This window comes from Myzus persicae, unplaced genomic scaffold (genome assembly GCF_001856785.1).
Source record: "Myzus persicae strain clone G006 unplaced genomic scaffold, MPER_G0061.0, whole genome shotgun sequence".
Lineage (NCBI taxonomy): Eukaryota > Metazoa > Arthropoda > Insecta > Hemiptera > Aphididae > Myzus > Myzus persicae.
The window spans coordinates 1-20,603 of NW_019104387.1; the positions used below are offsets into that span (position 1 = coordinate 1).

The 20,603-nt window shown below is 34.3% G+C and overlaps 3 protein-coding genes across 3 annotated transcripts; all 3 read left to right on the top strand.

Moving 5' to 3' along the window:
- The first annotated feature begins 6 nt into the window (after nucleotides 1–6).
- Nucleotides 7–6,427, top strand: LOC111041796. Its single transcript, XM_022326209.1, has 5 exons — nucleotides 7–172; nucleotides 2,060–2,335; nucleotides 3,531–3,608; nucleotides 5,216–5,282; nucleotides 6,392–6,427. The coding sequence occupies exons 1-4, from the start codon at nucleotides 89–91 to the stop codon at nucleotides 5,276–5,278; spliced, it is 501 nt and encodes a 166-aa protein (XP_022181901.1). The 5' UTR covers nucleotides 7–88; the 3' UTR covers nucleotides 5,279–5,282; nucleotides 6,392–6,427.
- Nucleotides 6,428–14,632: 8,205 nt separating this feature from the next.
- LOC111041794 lies at nucleotides 14,633–18,718 on the top strand. The gene is made up of 2 exons (XM_022326207.1): nucleotides 14,633–18,015; nucleotides 18,079–18,718. The coding sequence occupies exons 1-2, from the start codon at nucleotides 14,633–14,635 to the stop codon at nucleotides 18,716–18,718; spliced, it is 4,023 nt and encodes a 1,340-aa protein (XP_022181899.1).
- Nucleotides 18,276–19,944, top strand: LOC111041795. Its single transcript, XM_022326208.1, has one exon. The coding sequence runs from the start codon at nucleotides 18,863–18,865 to the stop codon at nucleotides 19,916–19,918; it is 1,056 nt and encodes a 351-aa protein (XP_022181900.1). The 5' UTR covers nucleotides 18,276–18,862; the 3' UTR covers nucleotides 19,919–19,944.
- The last annotated feature ends 659 nt before the right edge of the window (nucleotides 19,945–20,603 follow it).

Here is a 20,603-nt window from a genome sequence, read left to right on the forward strand (position 1 = left end):
TAAGTGGTTAGCTGAATTGAACGGAGCACTTTGTAACAGTGATGAACATTATCCAAAAGAATTAAAACATTATATAGAACTAGCAGGCATGTGTTTCAAATCATTGCTAGACCTTGAAGAAATAAAGGACGATGATCACTTAAGGTATCTGAAGTATAAACGGGATGCCAAAGTAATTAATTTCAAAACGTTATTGATACAAATTAAAATGTTGATACCTATTTCATGTTATTTGGAATACTGCATAATAATTTGACCTTGCATCTTACCAAATCCAACATGACGTAATAAATTAGATACAACAATTAAATTATGTAGGTAACTAGGTAGTTAATAATAAGTTATGGCAAACACTTACTTTTTAAACAGTTTGATTCGATCAATTATCATGACATTCCATAGAAACATTAAAAATAAAAATCTTAAGTATTATATTTAAATACTTATTCAAATAACTCAACAGTGGTCCCGTGACTTCCACGTCAATAATGCGACTGTAGGTTACAGCAGTAATAATGCAATTTAAGAAACAATTGTATTGATGAATAATAACACCAAAGCCGACTTCATAGTTTAGAAGCCAAGTTTATACATGATACAAGGAAACTCAAAAATAATATTTTATCTGTCTTAGAGTTGGAAATTATAGTTATTTTTTTTTAAATCTAATACCTGTATGTTAGTATAAAAATCTTCTTCTCCAAGTCATTTACAGGCCATTAAGACCCATTTCTGCAGCAACCGCTCGCCTCCACGGGTCTCCGTCTCTTGTCAGTTCTTCCCCATTCTCTATTCCAAGTTTTTTCAGATCCTTGACTACTCTTTCCTTCCATCTTCTTCTAGGACGTTCTCTAGGACTTTTTGTGTATGGCTTCCATTTTGTGACCTGTCCAATTTGCCACTACGATCACCACAAGGACCAGCCCAGCTCAGTCTACTACTTTTTAATATTCCGTTTATATCCGCTTATCCGTATAGGTTATGTTTTTCCTGATTTATCCTCATTTTGTATTCTCCTTCATTGTTAATTTTTTTCCATAGATTCTCCTTAATATCTTCTATTTGAAGGTGGCCAGTTGAAGTTCATCCGATTTTGTTGTGGTCCAAGCCTCACATGCATACAAAGCTGCGGGTCTCACTAGCACTTGGTAAAGAGTTAGTTTTTATGTCCACTCCTAGGTATTTGAAATTATCTACTGTTTGGAATTTATTGTCCCCAATATCCAAGTGCCCCGCACTATGGTTATTTCCAGTTACGACCATGTAATTTGTCTTATCCTCGTTTATTGTTAACCTGATTCTCTTTCGATTTTCCATTAAATTTCGTATAGTATCCTTTAGACTAGCTTCATTTTCTGCCATTATTACTGGATCATCTGCTTAGACGGCCAGTTTCAGTTGCTCGTCAATTCCAACTTTTACTCCATTCGCTGTCAATACTTCCACGAAAATAGACCATCATAATATACTCTATCCAGCTCGTCATAGAAAGCATTTTGTTCTTATAACATAAATAACGTTATTAACATTCATATTATCGTAAATTTATTAAAAATGCCACAAAACCGGCAATGTTAAATTCTAAATCATGTACATATAGCTATACATTTAGTTTCTTCACAATAACTATAATGACTTCAGCAGTTATTTTGAATGTAAAACGTTATTAACAAACAATTTATGGAGGTGGATTAATTTTACAAGACTATGCAAGTTTTCTATTTTTTTTTAAATCGTTAAGTTAAGTAATGTAGACAAATGTAAGTTAAGTTTTATGTTAAAAGATTTAATTTTCTTCTTTTTTTAAATTAGTAAGAGTCACATGTTAACTCAACTTCGTTACTGTTTTTAAAGCTATAACAACATAGTTATTAGAGGTCTTAAATAATTAAATAAATGTATGTAGTAAAATGAGTTGTTATAACTACTCATATTAAACTATAATACTTCAATGTATTTATAAACACTTAGAATCTCGGAGAATTCTAAGATAAAATGTATTTATGTGCATTTATTATAATCAAGCATACATAATTAATCAATACATTTTTATTTCCAGATTATATTAGCCAATAACAGTTTTGAAGTTCTTGTATGGCCTGGTGGTTGGCATTTTAGTAATTTATATACGAGTGCAACAACATCAGAACAATCAATTGTTTTTAATGAACTACATTCTCTGAGAAATTCAGATTGTCCATACATTAATAAGATAGAATTAAACATTCTACTTTATCGGTTATATATTGTTATGAATACGCCAAATCGTGTATATTATAATCAAATGTACTCATTTATAAAAAGTGCTATTGACAATGTAGTCGTTACTGCAGAGGTAAACCCATTTTGATATTCATATATTTAATATTCAATTTGTTTTAGAAATCTTAATGGCTAATAAATAAATAAATAAAAAAAAATAATAATCGGAATTCATTCACATATTTTAATAACATACCTATTACTAAATCACTGATAAACGAAACTATAGAATAAGTAGTCAAGTATTAGGTTCTTAATATTTTTTATGAAAAAATGTATTTCAAACCGTTTCATTTGAATACAAATTTGTTAAATTCATAATTTTATTATTATTTTGATAACATTATATGAAGTATATATAACAATTTAAGTACTATATAGTACTGCTGCTGACAACATTGTTATCTCAATAGAATATTAGTCACCGACTATAATTATGCTGATACTTTTATGGTAATGTTGTCAATTGTGTCATGTAAGGTATTATTATTGTAGTATTGTAAATTAGGCCTTGTAGTCCATTCGATATCCTAATTATAGATATAAACACTTAGTAGTGTTTTCCTGTGGCAAATTGAATCACTGAGTAGATAGACCAGTATTTACGAAATACGAGCTCGCATTTTTTGTGACAGTGCAGAGTTGCGTGCGATTGTTTTTTTTTTTTTGTGACAGAACTGCCGTACATGAAATACAAGCCAAATATTTAATTGACAATAAAAATTATAAGATATGTAAATACTAAAAATGGCCACAGTCTTATGTCTTCGTATCAACTCGTTGATGTTCCCATTCATTCCAATCTTTTAGGGTGGTCTTTGTCTAGAAGATAAAAAAAAATACAATTGTTTTGAACTTAAAATTGGTATATTAAAATAGAGAGGGCGTGTAAATATAAGTATTATTTATGTGTCGCATGTGCTGTGTGTGTATACCTAATGAACATGTATAATGTATATTTATACATTGCATCATCTCACATCATGCATGGCCTGTCATAGTTAATTATCCTGTGTTTTATATTTAATTATACTATAGAAATATCTTATAGTATATAAAATAATAGAATTTGATACAACAACATTTTCTATTGGTAGAATTTATATATTTATAATGGATCTGATAATTTAGCGTTTTGCGTCATAAAAAAACAAGGCATAAAAATATATCATTATACCTAAAATCTATATATTTCTGTCTTACTTGACCCTCCAATCTTCTTTTCTAATTTAATTGTTTTTATTCACTATTTTATTCATTAATTTTAGGATCGAGCGAGAAATTTGGAAGCTCATGAACTATTTAGTATGTTTTTGATGATGCGTAATAGCAATGCAATTGAAAAGGTAAATTAAAATATGAATTCACATTATGATGATTTAATAATGTACATCCTTATAATAATATAATTATAAATTCACAAAAACTTTTAATTTGTTGGTGAAACTTATGACTTCTAACATAAAAGCTAGAGCTATTGCATATTATTTTCAAAAGTGACATATATCATTGAGAGTAAACTGTCTAAGTTACACATATAACGTATATTATTATTGTACGTGCCCAAATGTCTGGGTTATCCGAAGGACCACTCAACCGATTGTCGAGACCAATAAGACAGAACAGATTTTTGCTCCTTGATTTAATGTATTTAGGCCACCTAACTTACTACCCCGTGATTAGCTTGGGTAGGCAACCTGACGCGCAGAACTACGACGACGATGAGGATAGGGAGTACCGAACACGGGAGTAAGGGTGGTACAATTTAATTATGGGGAGGGGCTCTCTGTGGCTGGATCGATCTGGTGCAATGACCACAGAGCTCACATACAACTGGGACAATAACTTAAAATTAACTTAGGCTACGGAAGTCCGGTTATGACGGTGATCAGCCGCAGACGTGGAGTGCTCTCAACGACCTGGGCGGCCTCTCACACAACGCTCAGTTGCTGGCGGACTTAAGCAACGGACGACTCGTTCGCTGGTGAAGAATCTCGACGACCTGGGCGGCCTCTCACACAAAGTTCAGTTGCTGGTGGACTTACGCAACGGAAGACTCGCTCGCTGATTCAGAAGAGACCCGACAGCAATTATAGTGCGACACCCAACGTTCGGTAGATACTGGCCAATAGAAAATGAATCGGGTGGTTCTGGGCCTTCCCAATGAAGGTACGAAAAACAAGTATTGTGTGTGTTGATCAAGAAGCAATTTATTACACATATGCGCTTAATGTGACTTACAATAAAAACATCAAAACGAAATATAATTGAATTACAGCATGAAGGCGCTGCAATAGCGGGAGAATAAAACTTACGTACAAATTTGTTGTCGCTTTATTAGTGAGCAACAACGTCGACAAAAAACAAAAACGACAACAACAAAAACGGCAGACAGTTCGACGCCAATAATAATACGAAAAAGATAATAATAATAGTAATAATAATAAGGCGTTGGCCGCATAACAGATATCATAAAAATCAAAACAATAACATTGATAATCTCGAGACCAACGAACGAACAATGATTATAACACAAACGACAAAACAAAGAGCATACATTAAATAATAATTACAATCATATAAAACACGTTACAGGACAGAGTGGTGGATAGAAGAGGAGTAAGATGTCGCCACCGCGACTATTACTGTCGCGCGATAAGACGCGATAATATTGCTCGGCGCGAACAATTATGTATAATTAATAATACAAAATAAGAATAATTATAATAATTTAAGTACACTTTATTGGACGTCTATATAATATTAGAGCATATACATAGAAATAAAGTTTTAGTATTTTAAGATTTTCAACAACTTAAAAATGTACTTTTAACACCTTAAGCGGGGGAGTTAAATACTACATAAAACATTTTAATACTTCTTACATTAAATATAATAATTGTGTAGTTATGTATTATGATACACAAATTTTAAGGATGTGTCTTTTTTTTAGGGGTGTAATTTCAAGAACTCTCAAGACATATACAATACGTTTTTGAAGCTCCCCTCCAAGTAACTAGGTAAATCAAACACAGTAATTCAATTTCATAATTAATTATAATTTAAATTTCCTATTTTCTTTCTATATGTGAATATTAAACATAATATAACAGTTATAATGAGTAATAGAAATGCCATTGAAAAGATAAATAAAAATACGTATTCGCATTTTGTTAATTTAATAATGTACAATTTTATACTTTAACAGTGGGAATGTGTACCTAATTAATAAATAGGTTATAGGTATGATTAGGACATTACTACATTAGGTTACATTTTTACATACATCATATTATAAAAAATTAAAACCCTGCTGAGTAGTGATGGTAAGTCAGTTTACATTACCAAGGGTCATTCACAATTTATTAATATTGGGTAGGTATGTTGATATTTAGTACGATGATTAATGAGTACCGTATATGATAGGCTTAACTATTTTGTTGAAAACATTGTATATATTTTGTAATTATAATTATAATATAATAAATTATTATTTAAATATAATTTACAAGCCGATGTCAACCTACTGTATAATGGTATTAATAGGTTCATGTTTTATAACTTAAAAAAAGTTAAAAAGCAGCTTAAAATGAGTCTAAATATTCTAAAAATTACGTTGTGTTTAGAAAGTAGGTTAGGTTAGGAAATGAAAAAAATTTTTATTTAATTTTTTATGTTTTAATATTTTCGTAAGAGTCAACTATATATTTATGTGCCACCTACTTATTAATTATGTATTTATATTTTATAATACGTGATTAGTTTGGAATTGAGTACACCATCTTGTGTGTAATCACTAATCTAAGTATCTAGTTTTAACTCTTATTCTGTCAGCTGAGGCGTGATTATCGGTTACAGAATTTAGAAATTCTTAGATTTTATATCATCTTCCCACACTTAAAAACAACATTGAACTGTTCTTACTGTACGTCTGTACTTATCCTATTTGGTACTTAAACTTTTCTAGTATTTCTCATATAATATTGTCCTGTTATACGTTGAACATACTATATTAATTATTTATAAATTATTACTTTTCAGAATAAGTTATACATTACATACATAACAATTAACGTACTGTAATATTTTAACTATTTAAAATTGTAAAATGTATTTTAAATTTTATTAGGTGCTGACAAATATTAGTCCCCTAAGTGGATGATGAAAATACTTATTCATAGGTTTAATCACTATAATTTTGTAATCATTTTTAAAATTCATACATGTATACAATTTTATTTTCAGTTAAATTTCATAATGTAAACCTAATATTATTATTTGTAATGCCACTTTTGAACATTTTGTTTGATTAATTTAATAAACATATATTTAATACATTTAATTCATTTATTGGGTCGTTTATAGAACTATCTTAAGTTTATCATCTCATATTATCTTGGGCCTACTCGACGATCGATAGGATTACCTATACATTAATTTTATTTTTCATTTTATAGGCATATGGAATTTTTGATTATGATTAGTAGGGCTATGATTTATATGCATTTTTTTTCCTAAAGTCCAAATTGATTGGTTGTCAGATTTTTCCACGATTTGGCTTATTCTCATTTAAATAGAACCAATTTTTTTTTGCATAACTTCGCATATTTTGAACACAATCCATGTAATTGCATATTTATAGATTTTTGAGTTTTTTATTTTTTTTTAACTTAAATTTTTAAATTTTAAATGGCTTTTATTTCATAATACCGATAGTTTTTGGTTTATCCGTCGAATTGTAAATATATAGTATAAATATTTTATCTTGGTCGGACGACCGATAGGATTACCTAGTAGGTAATACCTACACATTGTAGGTACGACGTGTGTTGCGTACTTGCGCAAATGTGCGGACACTTATACTTAAAAATTTGAGTGATTTTAATAACAGTATTCTAAATGAAGAAGAAGATATTAATATTAATCCAACTCCAGGGAAAATCCCGTCATTCAAATATGCACCAATAACCTTGTGTGATGTGGAAAGGAGTTTTAGTCGGTATAAAATATCTATTCTACGTTCAAATCCGCCGGTCGTTCGTATTTGAAAATTTGAAACATATCACAGTAGTGTGTAATAATATAAACTAATATTTAATGTAATTATATAAACTTATATTTAATATAATAATAATAAATTATGAATTATGATAAAAATATATATCTAGAAATAATAAAAATTTGTTTTTGCATATTTTGGTAAATAAACAATAATTGGTAAATAAACAATAAATGGTAAATTTTACAATTTTATTATTGCATATAAATCCTAGTCCTAATGATTAGTTTTTTTTAAGCTAATTTGGATAAAAAAAATTCAACATTGTCACTTTAAATTTAATTTTTAAATGCTTTCAAAATTGGAACTTCTGAACTGATATTGTATCAATATATTATTACCCTTGTTTTAAATTTTCAAGATTTTTGAACCAACGAATACAATTTTATTGACATTTATAAGAATATACTAAAAAAGTTGAAAATAGAAAATATTCCTTAACAACTCAATACAAGACAAAATATTTCAAGTATATTTTCAAGTATATGAGTTGTTTGAACTTGCCGCCGATATCACTACGTCGTGAGGCAATCGGTCCGTGAGACAGCGCATTGCACGTCCTTTGCCTCCACCTTTACCTGTCTATGTCATGTGCTCGACTCGAGCGGACCGTGCGTCGCGTCGCATCCGACCGCGGTTTCTGTGCTCTCCGACTGTTCTGTCGTGACAATTCGTGCCGTGTTGGAAGTCTGCTCCTGTATTAAGTATTTGTTTTGTTTTACTTCGACTAGCTTTTTATTGCGCTAGTGTTAAGTGTCACCGTTGACGTCGTACCCATCGCATCTTTACCTTGTGCGTAACGGTAATCTATAATTGTAGCGTGTACATCGCCGACACCCATGCACGATAGTTCGTTGTGTTGTTAATCTGCATTTGTCAGATTCAAACGTGCCGTATTCCACACCACGACCGGTCATTCATATCCATGCCACATCGATATTGATATATTTATGTCGCTCGTGCGACGTCGTTCTCAGTGTCGAGGTTATATAATGAGCATTGGGTAATCCGGTCACTCGCCGTCGTCCAGTGTCGCCATTAGCTGCGCTGACACCGCTCAAAGTCGACATTCGCTGTCACAAGTAGGTATAATATGTCAGTTCTATCCCGATTTTTACGATTACAGGGAGATTTAAAAACGAATATCCACGACTTTTCCCCTTGTGGAGATAATGTCTTCTCCAGGATCATTTTTACTAAAAAAAAAGATACCTTACGCAGACTCACAACCAATGATTATTATTATGTTTTGATTTATTATTATTTTATGCCCTTACAAACGTTTTTATTTTTCATTATTTCAACTGATATGTACAAAATACAAATAATAATAAAATAACTTGTAGACGCATGGTCTACTGGATTAAGTATAGAGTGTGATAAATTTGAATTTATAGTAAGTAAGTATGTTAATACAACACTCAGTGTCATAGATAACTAGACCATGACTTTACATTTTTTGTTTTTGTTTTCTGTTTTTATTCATAAACTTCAATTTTTGTTTTATAATAAATTATGTTTCAATTTTTGAGTAATTAGATTTTGTAATAACTGTTAATGTTATATTATAATAAAGCGCAACTTTACCTGCATGTGTCAGTTAATTAGTGGCAGTTGAATTGTGTGTTATTATTAACAATGAACTTATTAAAAGAAATTGAACGAGAAATTTCAGAAATGGGAATAATTCATCCATCACATTTTTGTTTCGAGGAATTAGCTGAATTTTACACATTATTATCACAATTAAAAAGCTATGCCATTTAAAGCGGAACAGAAAAAAACAATAATCATTTCACTTTATGTGCGTATGGTCAAATGAAAATTGCGATTGTGGACCTAATACTTGTTTGTGCATTGTTATCAATTATCCGTTTTCCGATTTGAAAAAAATATTGATCAATAAACAAAAATCATTAGTTAAATAATCACTTTTAACTTTCATAATGTGATCAAACTGTTATTCGATGCACATTGTAGTATATATTTATCTTTTTCTCTATTTTATTTTAGTGATGTTTTTACAGTATAGTAATGTTGTCTATATTGTATTTTATTTATTTGTCCCCTCAACAAAGTTATAATAATTTAATTAAAATTGGAACATATATTTCCATCGACAAAAATTAATCAATCCGACGGCTCTGTCATTTATTGAAGACCCATAGAAGATCCACTAGTATGAAATCCAAACCAAAATATTATCATCTTGAATTCCATAGTTAAATCAATACTGCTCACTTCATGAATGCCATAATAGTGAAATCGATCTTCAGCATACATCAGCAGAAGAAAAAAAAACGTTTATATTGGATATCTTGTTGATCAACCCTTATCTGTGGTTATTTTATTCTAGTGTAACTTGATTAAACAGCATTTAATACTAAATGTATTTCAATGAAATAAGCTTATATCTGATATTAATTTTAGTACAATGATTTGTTCTTTATCTACTATTCAACATTCAAAATGAGTACATTTAGATAATAATTTTTACTATAAAATATGTGGAAAATCTATATCAGTTAATTTACATAATAATAATAACAGAATCATATTACCCAGTAGTAATTTAAATCGATTGAAATTGTTGGAATCATGCAGAGTGACAAGTGTAATACATTACAGTATTGCACATATTATAAAAAAATTGAAGGTTCCTTTTTTTGACCATTCAGCTTTCAGGTTATACGTCCTCGCAGCTGTTACTCTCCTGTGCATTATTTGTGGATGGAGAGATTGTATTTGAACGAAATAAATAAGGTGAAATACCTTAAAAACCAACTAGTGAATTTAGTACCTATTCGAGTACCTAAGTAACCTAACCTATTCGACGAGTACATGCTAGTGTTTAGTGTTTGTTGTCTGTGCGATCCAGTCGTTTACCAGTTATTTAACTTGTTCATTTTTATTATAATTTGATAAAATGTCTTATAAATATAAAGATACTCAGAGTCAGAGTAAAAATATTATACATAGTGTGTATATGTTTTCAAAAAATGTATCAAACAAATCCGATTTGAAAGCCGACTTTTTTAAATGTACTTAAGGGATTACAGTTTAAGCTTGTGGAATTTCGGTTCAAATCGTAAGCCGCATTTGTTCCGAAGCAAAAAAGTCCGTAAATACACAAGTAATTGACGTTCGATGTTTTAAATCTCCGCGTAAATCATATAAAACAAAAATTCGAATAGAGTTGGACGATTTTGATGCAGACATTGTCAGAAGAATTATTCATGGCTCTTATGATAGAGGTGAGTACCCGACTGTCACTTCAATCGCAAATACTTACAGAGAAAAAAATAATACACAGGAAGTGTCAGGTCAATGCAAAGAATTCTTAAAATTTTTAATTTTTCTCTGAAGAAGTGTAATGACGAACGTAAATTTCTTATGGAGAGTACAGACATAGTTGCTCTACGATGTACATTCCATAGAAAAATGTGCACACTGCTTAAAAATGAGGATAGTCGCCCTGTCATGTCGTTTATGTCCATGATACTTGGGTTAACCAAACTCATGTGAAATCCATTATTTGGTAGTATGACGAAGGTACGGAAGGTTTAAAAGTCCCAATTGGCAAGTAAGGTCGACTGATTGTTTGTCACGCAGGATGCGCTCGTTATGGTTTTATTAAAGATTATTTATTAATTTTATAACGTATTTATTTATATTAAACACATCTAGTTAATTATTATTTTATGCAATAAAGGATACAGATTTTATACAATAATAATTTCAACTATGATAATTTTTTTCTTCATTTTTCAAATCTATCTTTTGGACGTGGTTTAGTGAATTATGTCTGCATACTGTTCTTCCCTGTCATTTTATCAATGAACTGTATATATATATACATACTCTATCCAGCAAGAGAACTCGCCGCACACCGACCAAATCAGGTTCCCTCACGTGACACCCTACCATAGGTGAACCAGATTTCATTTCAGGGTGACACGGGATGCGCAAAACCGGCGCGTTCTCTCGCTGGACAAAGTATAGTAACAAAACGTTTTCATCAAAATTCTCCCCGGCGAAGAAGTAAAAGACGTCTAGTTCATTTGTACAACTTAGATTTTCACAAGTCGACTCTCACTTTGTTTGTCCACGTATAATGTTGGTTGTTCACACATTACAACATTGCAGATTTCCTTGACTAATCTTTTGATTCAAACCAATTCTTTGACTGTTTCAAATGCCGAAACATATTAAGCTTCGGTTGAGCTGAGTGTTACTATTAAATCAGTGTTTGGAAAGTTCACTAAAAAAATTAATTAGTTCTAATCGATGAAAAATTACTGAACTATATTATAATAAGAACATATTATGATATAACATAAATAATCAGTGTATTTTAAACATAAATTAATTAAATGCCAAATAAATTGAGTGTCTTAAAAATCGTTCAAATTCATTAAAATGTAAACGTTTTTTATATTCACATTCGATTTGAATAAAAAGAGTGGCCTTCACGTATCGATTACTAAGTATGAACATAAACGTGTGAACGTGCTTTTATGGACAACGTTCTTTTCAAGCACTGATTTTAATTGCCTCTGAGCTTACCATAACTCTTTTGACAGTCCTAACATAAACAGATTATCTGAAGTCTCTAGACCCAATTCATTATCAGAATCTGAATACACGCTTAAACACTGATTTACGTTAGATTTATGATATAGACGATCGAATTTGTTGAAGTAAATGTAAACTTCCTGCTGACTTTTGTTCCTAAATACTGAGATGTGTTTTGCACATTTCAAAGCATTTTCAAAAATATTAAATGTTGAAATTGTTCACTGTCCGCTGAAACAAAAGTTCGTTTTTGACAGTTAGCATCAGCATTATTCAAGTGGTTTATCGAGCTTTAACATCTAGTTCTAATTTGGTCGTTAGTTTCTTTTTAAGTCTTTGTTTTTCTAAAACTAAGCTTTTTCTACTCTCTCGTAATTATTAACCTTCATTAAAGTGAGTTGAGAATATGACTTTCGTTTGAAATTTTCACAAGTATGTATCTACCTACGGTATGGTTATTTTATAATAATATATAATAAATTGAGTGTAAAATTCATTAAAATGTAAACATCGGTTACGTTCACGTTCAATTTGAACAAAAAGAGTGGCGTTCATGTATCGATTACTAAGTATGATCATGAACGTGTGAACGTGTAAAGCTATCTGATTATCTAATTGCCTCTGAGCTTAACATAACTCTATTCCTAACATGAACAGTTCACCTGAAGTTGAACGTCTCGCCTCTAGGCCCGATTCATTACTAGAATCTGAATACACGCTTAAACACTGATTTACGTTAGATTTATAATATAGACTAACGATTGTTGTTCTTTTTACGCATCGAATTTGTTGAAGTAAATCTAACCTTGTTTCTGACTTTTGTTCGTAAATACTGAGAAATGTTTTCCACATTTCAAAGCATTTTCACAAATATTAAATTTTGTAATTGATCATTGTCCACTGGAAAAACAGTACGTTTTTGACAGTTACCATCAGCTTTATTCAAGTGGTTTATCGAGCTTTAACATCTAGTTCTACTTTGCTCGTTAGTTTCTTTTTAAGTCTTTGTTTTTCTAGAACTAAGCTTTTTCTACTCTCTTATAGTTATTAACCTTAATTAAAGTGAGTGGAGAATATGATTTTCGTTTGAAATTTTCACAAAGTCTGATTTTGCACATTTGATACTTTTGTTATTTTAACTGAATCGTCGATCTTGGCTTTAACTGTTTATATAACTTCGAAAAAAGACAAAATTGACTTGAATAGAGAGTAGTTCCTTTGGAGATTCAGTTTATAGTGTTTATACAGATAATTTTTCTGAGCCTATAACCTGATGAATTCAGGATTATGTTTTGTATATCGGCCTAGATACATATAACTACACCATGATAAGTAACATTTTCTAACTCACAACGTAAACATAAGTTATACTATAATTCAATGCCTATAGTACGCTAAAAGTCTGTCTTATGTACACAAAATCTATTGCACAAATGGCATGATTCAACAACATTTATTACGCATATGGTGTGATTTAACGAATTGCGGAAAAACAACTATGTTGTTATTATTGCACAACACGGTGTTTCTTTTTATGCAATATTAAATTATACTCAGTTGTATCATGTTATGTGAACTATACTTCATACTTTCAATTATATCCGTAATTGTTTGGTTCCGACTCTGGCGGCGACAATATTTATTCTTGTCATGGGTCTCCGCCGATAAGGCACAGAATGTTCTAGAAGAGAACCCCACCCCCCGCCGCTGTTACGAGCAAAACCGGCTTTCGCCGCCGGCAATAAAGGCCTACCGCCTCGGGGAGCTAGTATTATTCGATTAATTAGTCATTGACCCAACATCGTACGGGACAGTTCGCAACTCGTGCACGCGAATGTCGGTGCGATTCCGACAACAGGTCGCCGCCTCCTTATGTTTTTTTTTACGTTGCCGTCGGTCTCGATAGCATTACGTATTTACGTCTGTCGTTTGTCGCGTGCGCGATCGTTCGTTTTGTTCTATATATATTATATACGTAACGCGAGTGATTCGTCGTTAGCGTAGGATTGTGACGCAATAAATATATATATATATATGAATATATGGTGCACCGGGCACCAATCCATCAACCGTACGCTCATTTTCAATATTATTCTTTGTTATGATAATATATCGTGCGCGGGTGCGAAGTGCGTCGACCGTTGACGCTTCGAATTTGGTGTCGGATTGCAGTCGCTGGTCAATCATTGGCACGTGGGTTGCGGGGCCCGGCAGACAACAACAGTTCATACAAGTTTTGAAGGTTATGATGTGGTTGGCAGCACGGTCACGGTAACGCGTTATCACTCTGATACGCGATAATTTATATAATATTTGTATCCTATCAATTGTGTAGTTATAACCAATATTATTATTTCACTGTTATTATGTACCTACGTTATTATTAATTGGTTCGATTTAAGTATTATTATAATACATTTTGATTTATATAGTAGGTGGGCGCCTACTCCCCGTATTATAGTATTTGTATTTATAATTTATATTATTATCATGTGTGTGATGTACTGATACGATATTTAATACAGTCCACAATTTATAATTTTTATTAAAACAATCAGGGTATTTGATTTATTACTATTATCCCATATTCTATTGTTTTTTTTTGGTTGTTGTTGTTAAGTACATACGCTACACACATTTTGGTCCTTCGGGCCGGATAATTTTTTGTAATACTTCCTAATTAATTATTTTTCCGTCTTGTCTTGCTTGCTCTTTATTCTTTACAAATTGTGTAATATGGGAAGGCCTAAGCGTCAAGATTCGGACATTGCTGTTGACAGTAAACGGTCGTTAGTTCGTGCTCGTGCGTCGCGGGATGCATCGTTACGGTCGATTAAAAAAATAAATACGTTAGGCGAAGAAGCTAAACTAGATGTTGAACGTCGCGCATTATTTGAGGCTCATCATTTGTCATTGAAACGGTTCGTTGAGCAATTTGAGTTAGAACAACAAGCAGTATTAAATGCTCTTGTTGACTTAAATAATGTAGTCGAGTTTGAAAATGTTAATGCTGTTGTCACTGATACTATGGAGGATGTTTGTGCAAACATTCAACTTATTGCTTCTGGCTTCCATAGCACTTCTGTTAATGTGATTTCAAATAATAATGTTTCTACTGGTGCACGACAGACAGCACAGGCAATTGTTTTACCGAAAATTGAATTGCCAAAATTTGATGGTAATGTCTTGGGTTGGGTATCATTTCGGGACATGTTTCAATCCCTAGTTCATGATAACTCTGATATTACGGACATTCAACGTTACCATTTTTTAATTTTAAGTCTGTCCGGTCCAGCGCTTACAGTAGTGAAAGCGATTCCTTTGACAGCAGACAATTATACCATTGCTTGGAACGCATTAAAACAATCATTTGAAAATCAACGACTATTAGCTTCTGCGCACATTGACAAATTGTTTTCATTTGTGCCATTGAAAAAGGAGTCATTGTCGTCACTGTCCTCATTTGTCCATGTGTTTTCGGAAAATGTTTCTGCTATTAAAGCCCTTGGCGTCAAGGATCTAGCTGGTTTTATTTTATTTCATATTGGTGCTTGGGTAATTGATACAGAGACAAGGAGACTGTTCGAAGCCAGTATTGAGCAAAATTCAGTGCCTAATTTAGATATGTTATTACAATTTGTCTCGCAGAGATGCAAAATTTTAGAAAATGTCGGAACTTCAGTTGCAACTAACGATAAACATGATATCACTTTTAAAAATAGTAGTAAAAAGAACCAAAGTGGGCATCTTGGTAAGACTTCGTTGTCAGTCTCATCTACATCTACAACATCAAAGTGCTTATTTTGTCAGCATGAACATCAGATTTATCGTTGTTTTCTATTTAAACGCAAGCCAGTTACGGTACGGCGCAAGTTTGTAAGTGATCATAGTTTATGTTTTATATGTTTAAAATCTGGCCATAGCTTTAGATCTTGTACTGCTTCCTTTGCTTGTAAAAAATGTGAAGGTCGTCATAACACACTGTTACATCTAGAAAATGATGGTACAAAGAATAAAAGTGAAGTGACACAGAAGGAAGCTTCAGATATTCAGGTCTCTACGTCAAATACAGTTGAAAATAACTCCATGTTCGCAGGTACGATATCGACACAAGCAACTGTAGTGTTAGGTACTGCTGTTGTTCGTATACAAGACGACACAGGTGATACGCATCAAGTTCGCATTTTGTTAGATAGTGGGTCACAGGTGTCGGCCATTACTGCAGATTGTGCCACCAGACTTGGTCTTAAACGCAACAAGAGTCATGTAGAAGTGGTTGGCCTCTCTCAACAGCCGGTGTCCAAGGTAAAGGGTGTTACCCAGTGTGAATTTTTCCCGCTTCAGTCAGATCAACCACTATTTAAGGCAAATAATGTTATTATATTGTCCCAAATTACTGGATTAATGCCAACGTGTTCACTTCCTGCTACTGTTCGCACACGATATCAACACCTAGTACTTGCTGATCCAGAATTTGATCATCCTGGCCCCGTGGACATGTTAATAGGTGGTGATTTATATCCGATGATTCTGCAGCCCAAAGCTGACATTATCCATACGCCTGGATTGCCCTCAGCAATGCACACAAATCTCGGTTGGATAATTGTTGGTTCACTAAGGGATTCTACTTCATTACCTTTGATGTCTTTAACTATTAGTGTAATACCAGTCATAAATGAAACTTTGCAACAATTCTGGAGGGTGGAAGAACCGACAATCCCAGTACACTCAACGACAGAAGATGAACGATGCGAAGAGTGGTTCGGTAAAACAGTGTCACGGGACACATCAGGTAGATTTTGTGTTGCTCTACCTTTTCGATCTGCAATAAACTCACAATTTAATTTAAATGAAGACATGGCTCCGCAGAGTAGTATTGGTTCCTCTCGTACCATGGCCTTAAATCGGTTGTATAATATTGAACGTCGTTTAGCGAAAGATCCTGAGCTATATTCCGCGTATCGTTCCTTTATGAATGAGTATCTGTCTCTCGGTCACATGCGCGTAGCGGATAAACCAGGGAAATATTTCATCCCACATCACGCTGTAGTCAAACGGGAGAACAGTAACATGAAAATTCGAGTAGTCTTTGATGCGTCGGCCAAGTCGTCATCTGGCTTTTCACTGAACGATTGCTTGGCGACCGGTCCAAAATTACAGAGTGACATAACGGATATACTACTTCGAAGTCGTTTCCACAAGTATTTGTTCATCGCCGACATTGAGAAGATGTACAGGCAGATCCGAGTTCATGATGCCGATTGCTTATATCAACATATATTCTGGAGAAATTCCCCCAGTGATGAAGTCCAAGAATTTGAATTATGTACTGTGACTTATGGTGTCAACGCAGCCCCGTTCTTGGCGATTAGATGTTTACACCAGTTGGACATGGAAAATGGGACTGAATTTCCTCTCGCGCAGAATTTATTAGTTACATCAACATATGTGGACGACATTGTAGCAGGTGCTGACACGGAAGAGGAAGCGGTGGAGCTTCAACGTCAAGTTATATCCTTACTACGTAAAGGAGGTTTCAATCTCAAGAAGTGGGCCAGCAACTGCGAAGCACTATTAAAGGATATATCTACTGAAGACCGCGCAATGGACGCACCCTTTGAACTTAAAGACGATCAGTCAGTGAAAGTGTTAGGATTGCATTGGGGTACTACATCAGATGTCTTGGGTTATCATATTAATATCAATAAAGTTAATCCAACCAAACGTTCAATACTCTCAACAATAGCTCGTTTATATGACCCAGTTGGCGCGTTGGGCCCCGTTGTTTTTTGGGCCAAGTGTATCATGCAAGCATTATGGATGCAAAAACTGGACTGGGATACTTCACCACCGATGCATTTAGTTGACAAGTGGAACACATTTATTTCTGAATTTCCCACGCTAGCTCAGATTACACTAACTCGGCACATTGACATCCGATGTTCGAAACAAGTGGAGCTAATAGGTTTCGCCGACGCATCTCAGAAGGGATACGCGGCAAATGTTTATTTACGTGTGGTTGACCAGAGGAATGTTGTTAAGGTCCATTTTATTGCTTGTAAGACCAAGGTTGCCCCATTAAAATGCTCGGATACTGATCCGTCATTAACAATTCCACGGTTGTAGTTGTGCGCCGCATTACTGCTGGCACGCCTTATATCTCACTTGTATACCGTTTTAAGGAATTTTGTCAACATTGATCGTATCCGGGCATGGACTGACTCCACAATAGTTTTGAGTTGGCTTCACACTGACCAAAAACAGTTTAAGATATTCGTCACAAATAGAGTCGCCAAAATCAAGTCATTAACTCCAGGTTGTGAATGGGCTCACGTCAGAACTGTGAACAATCCAGCTGATCCCGCGTCAAGAGGATTACTTCCCTCCGAGCTGATTTCAAACCTTTTACATTTTCAAGGCCCAGAGTTTTTATTGCAACCTGATCATCTATGGCCCGTGTCTACTATCTCCGAGTTAACTTTACCACCGATCGATCAACTCCCTGAGACGAAGTGTACAGCAAATGTTTTACATACACACGAAGAGGAGAGTGGTGAATCAATTATTCAACGATTTTCATCGTTGACAAAAATGCAACGTGTGTTGGCGTACTGTTTTCGCTTCGCCCGTCGTCAAAATAGTCCTAGGATCAACGGACCAATCAATCGGATGGAATACGACCATGCACTGAACGCGGCTATTCTGTGTACGCAAATGAAATATCTGTCGGATCTACATAAACAGGTAAAAAATAAAGGTTCCATAACTCCGTCAACTACAGCACAATTAGCTCCTTTCATCGACGCATTAGGGATCATCTGAGTCGGCGGGAGATTAAAACACGCACGGTTAAATGAAAATGCGAAATATCCAATTCTTTTACCTCAAAAGACTCATCTTACAGAGCTAATCATTCGACACTTTCATCTTATTTCGTTGCACGGAGGGTCACGATTAGTACTTTCAATGATACATCAAAAATTTTGGATCATTTCCGGCCGAGCAGCTGTCCGCAATTTTACTTATTCTTGTGTTCTTTGTACCAGATTCAGAAGTATGAACCCACGACCTTTTATGGGGGATCTGCCAGCTGTAAGACTTGTAGCAAACCGACCATTTTTCAACATTGGGATGGATTATGGTGGACCTTTCATGGTTCGTGAAAGCCGACGTCGCGGTGCACGTACTAAAAAAATATATTTAGCAGTATTTGTATGCATGTCGGTGAAGGCTGTGCACCTGGAGACCGTATCAGATATATCCACTGACGCATTCCTTGCTGCTTTAGACAGGTTCGTCGCTCGACGTGGCATTCCAGATAGCATGTATACAGATTGCGGTACAAATTACGTTGGCGCTGCAAAACAATTGAAGAAATTGTTTGATGAAGTTTCCAATCAGCATACATTATATAATCGTATACCGTGCAAGTGGCATTTTAATCCACCGGGAGCCCCACATTTTGGCGGGATTCTGGAGGCTGCCGTCAAGAGCGCAAAGGCCCATTTGAGGAAGGTGATTGGCGCTCAAATATACACTACCGAGGAATTCACTACGCTCATAACGCGGATCGAAGGTGTTTTGAATTCTCGACCGATGCTACCGCTCTCCAGTGATCCGAGCGACTTAAGCGTGTTGACCCCAGGTCATTTTCTTATTGGGCAACCGTTATTAGCACTTCCAGAAGAGGATGTAGTAGACATTCCCACTAACCGTTTAAATCGTTGGCAATTACTCCGCCAAGCTCTACAGTCCTTCTGGCGTCGATGGAGCAATGAGTATTTGCACACATTACAAGGGAGGCAAAAGTGGTTCAAGCAAGTACCAAGCCTATCGGTTGGCGATCTTGTTGTCATCAACACACCGTCACGACCGGCCATGGCGTGGCAGATCGGTCGAGTTATCCAGGTTCACCCAGGTGCGGATAACATTGTGCGTGTAGTGACAGTCAAGACGCCGGAAGGTATTCTCAAGCGTCCTGTTGTCAAGCTAGTGAAACTTCCAGTTGATCCAAAACCTTAAGAAAGGCTCCCATATTACCAACATATTTTTCCATATTATCCCTTATGCATTGTAATTATTATTCTTTACATTATTATTATTTTGTATTTTGTATTATTTTTTTTGTTTATTGTACCTATAGCATTTTGCTTTTATATATATTTTTTTTTTTTGTTTGTATATTTTATATTGATAGCAAAAAGGAAAGTTTGAAAGCTCGTCGCTTTCAAAGGCGGGAGAATGTTTGGTTCCGACTCTGGCGGCGACAATATTTATTCTTGTCATGGGTCTCCGCCGATAAGGCACAGAATGTTCTAGAAGAGAACCCCACCCCCCGCCGCTGTTACGAGCAAAACCGGCTTTCGCCGCCGGCAATAAAGGCCTACCGCCTCGGGGAGCTAGTATTATTCGATTAATTAGTCATTGACCCAACATCGTACGGGACAGTTCGCAACTCGTGCACGCGAATGTCGGTGCGATTCCGACAACAGGTCGCCGCCTCCTTATGTTTTTTTTTACGTTGCCGTCGGTCTCGATAGCATTACGTATTTACGTCTGTCGTTTGTCGCGTGCGCGATCGTTCGTTTTGTTCTATATATATTATATACGTAACGCGAGTGATTCGTCGTTAGCGTAGGATTGTGACGCAATAAATATATATATATATATGAATATATGGTGCACCGGGCACCAATCCATCAACCGT

What these genes read in the sequence shown, in the direction of transcription:
- LOC111041796 (XM_022326209.1), top strand. Translation starts at nt 89, where the DNA reads ATGTGTTTCAAATCATTGCTAGACCTTGAAGAAATAAAGGACGATGAT. An exon ending in AGTATAAACGGGATGCCAAA is followed by an intron (nt 173 to 2,059) that starts GTAATTAATTTC and finishes TTTTATTTCCAG; the next exon opens with ATTATATTAGCCAATAACAG. An exon ending in ATAGCAATGCAATTGAAAAG is followed by an intron (nt 3,609 to 5,215) that starts GTAAATTAAAAT and finishes TCTTTTTTTTAG; the next exon opens with GGGTGTAATTTCAAGAACTC.
- LOC111041794 (XM_022326207.1), top strand. Translation starts at nt 14,633, where the DNA reads ATGGGAAGGCCTAAGCGTCAAGATTCGGACATTGCTGTTGACAGTAAA. An exon ending in CCGTCATTAACAATTCCACG is followed by an intron (nt 18,016 to 18,078) that starts GTTGTAGTTGTG and finishes TACCGTTTTAAG; the next exon opens with GAATTTTGTCAACATTGATC.
- LOC111041795 (XM_022326208.1), top strand. Translation starts at nt 18,863, where the DNA reads ATGATACATCAAAAATTTTGGATCATTTCCGGCCGAGCAGCTGTCCGC.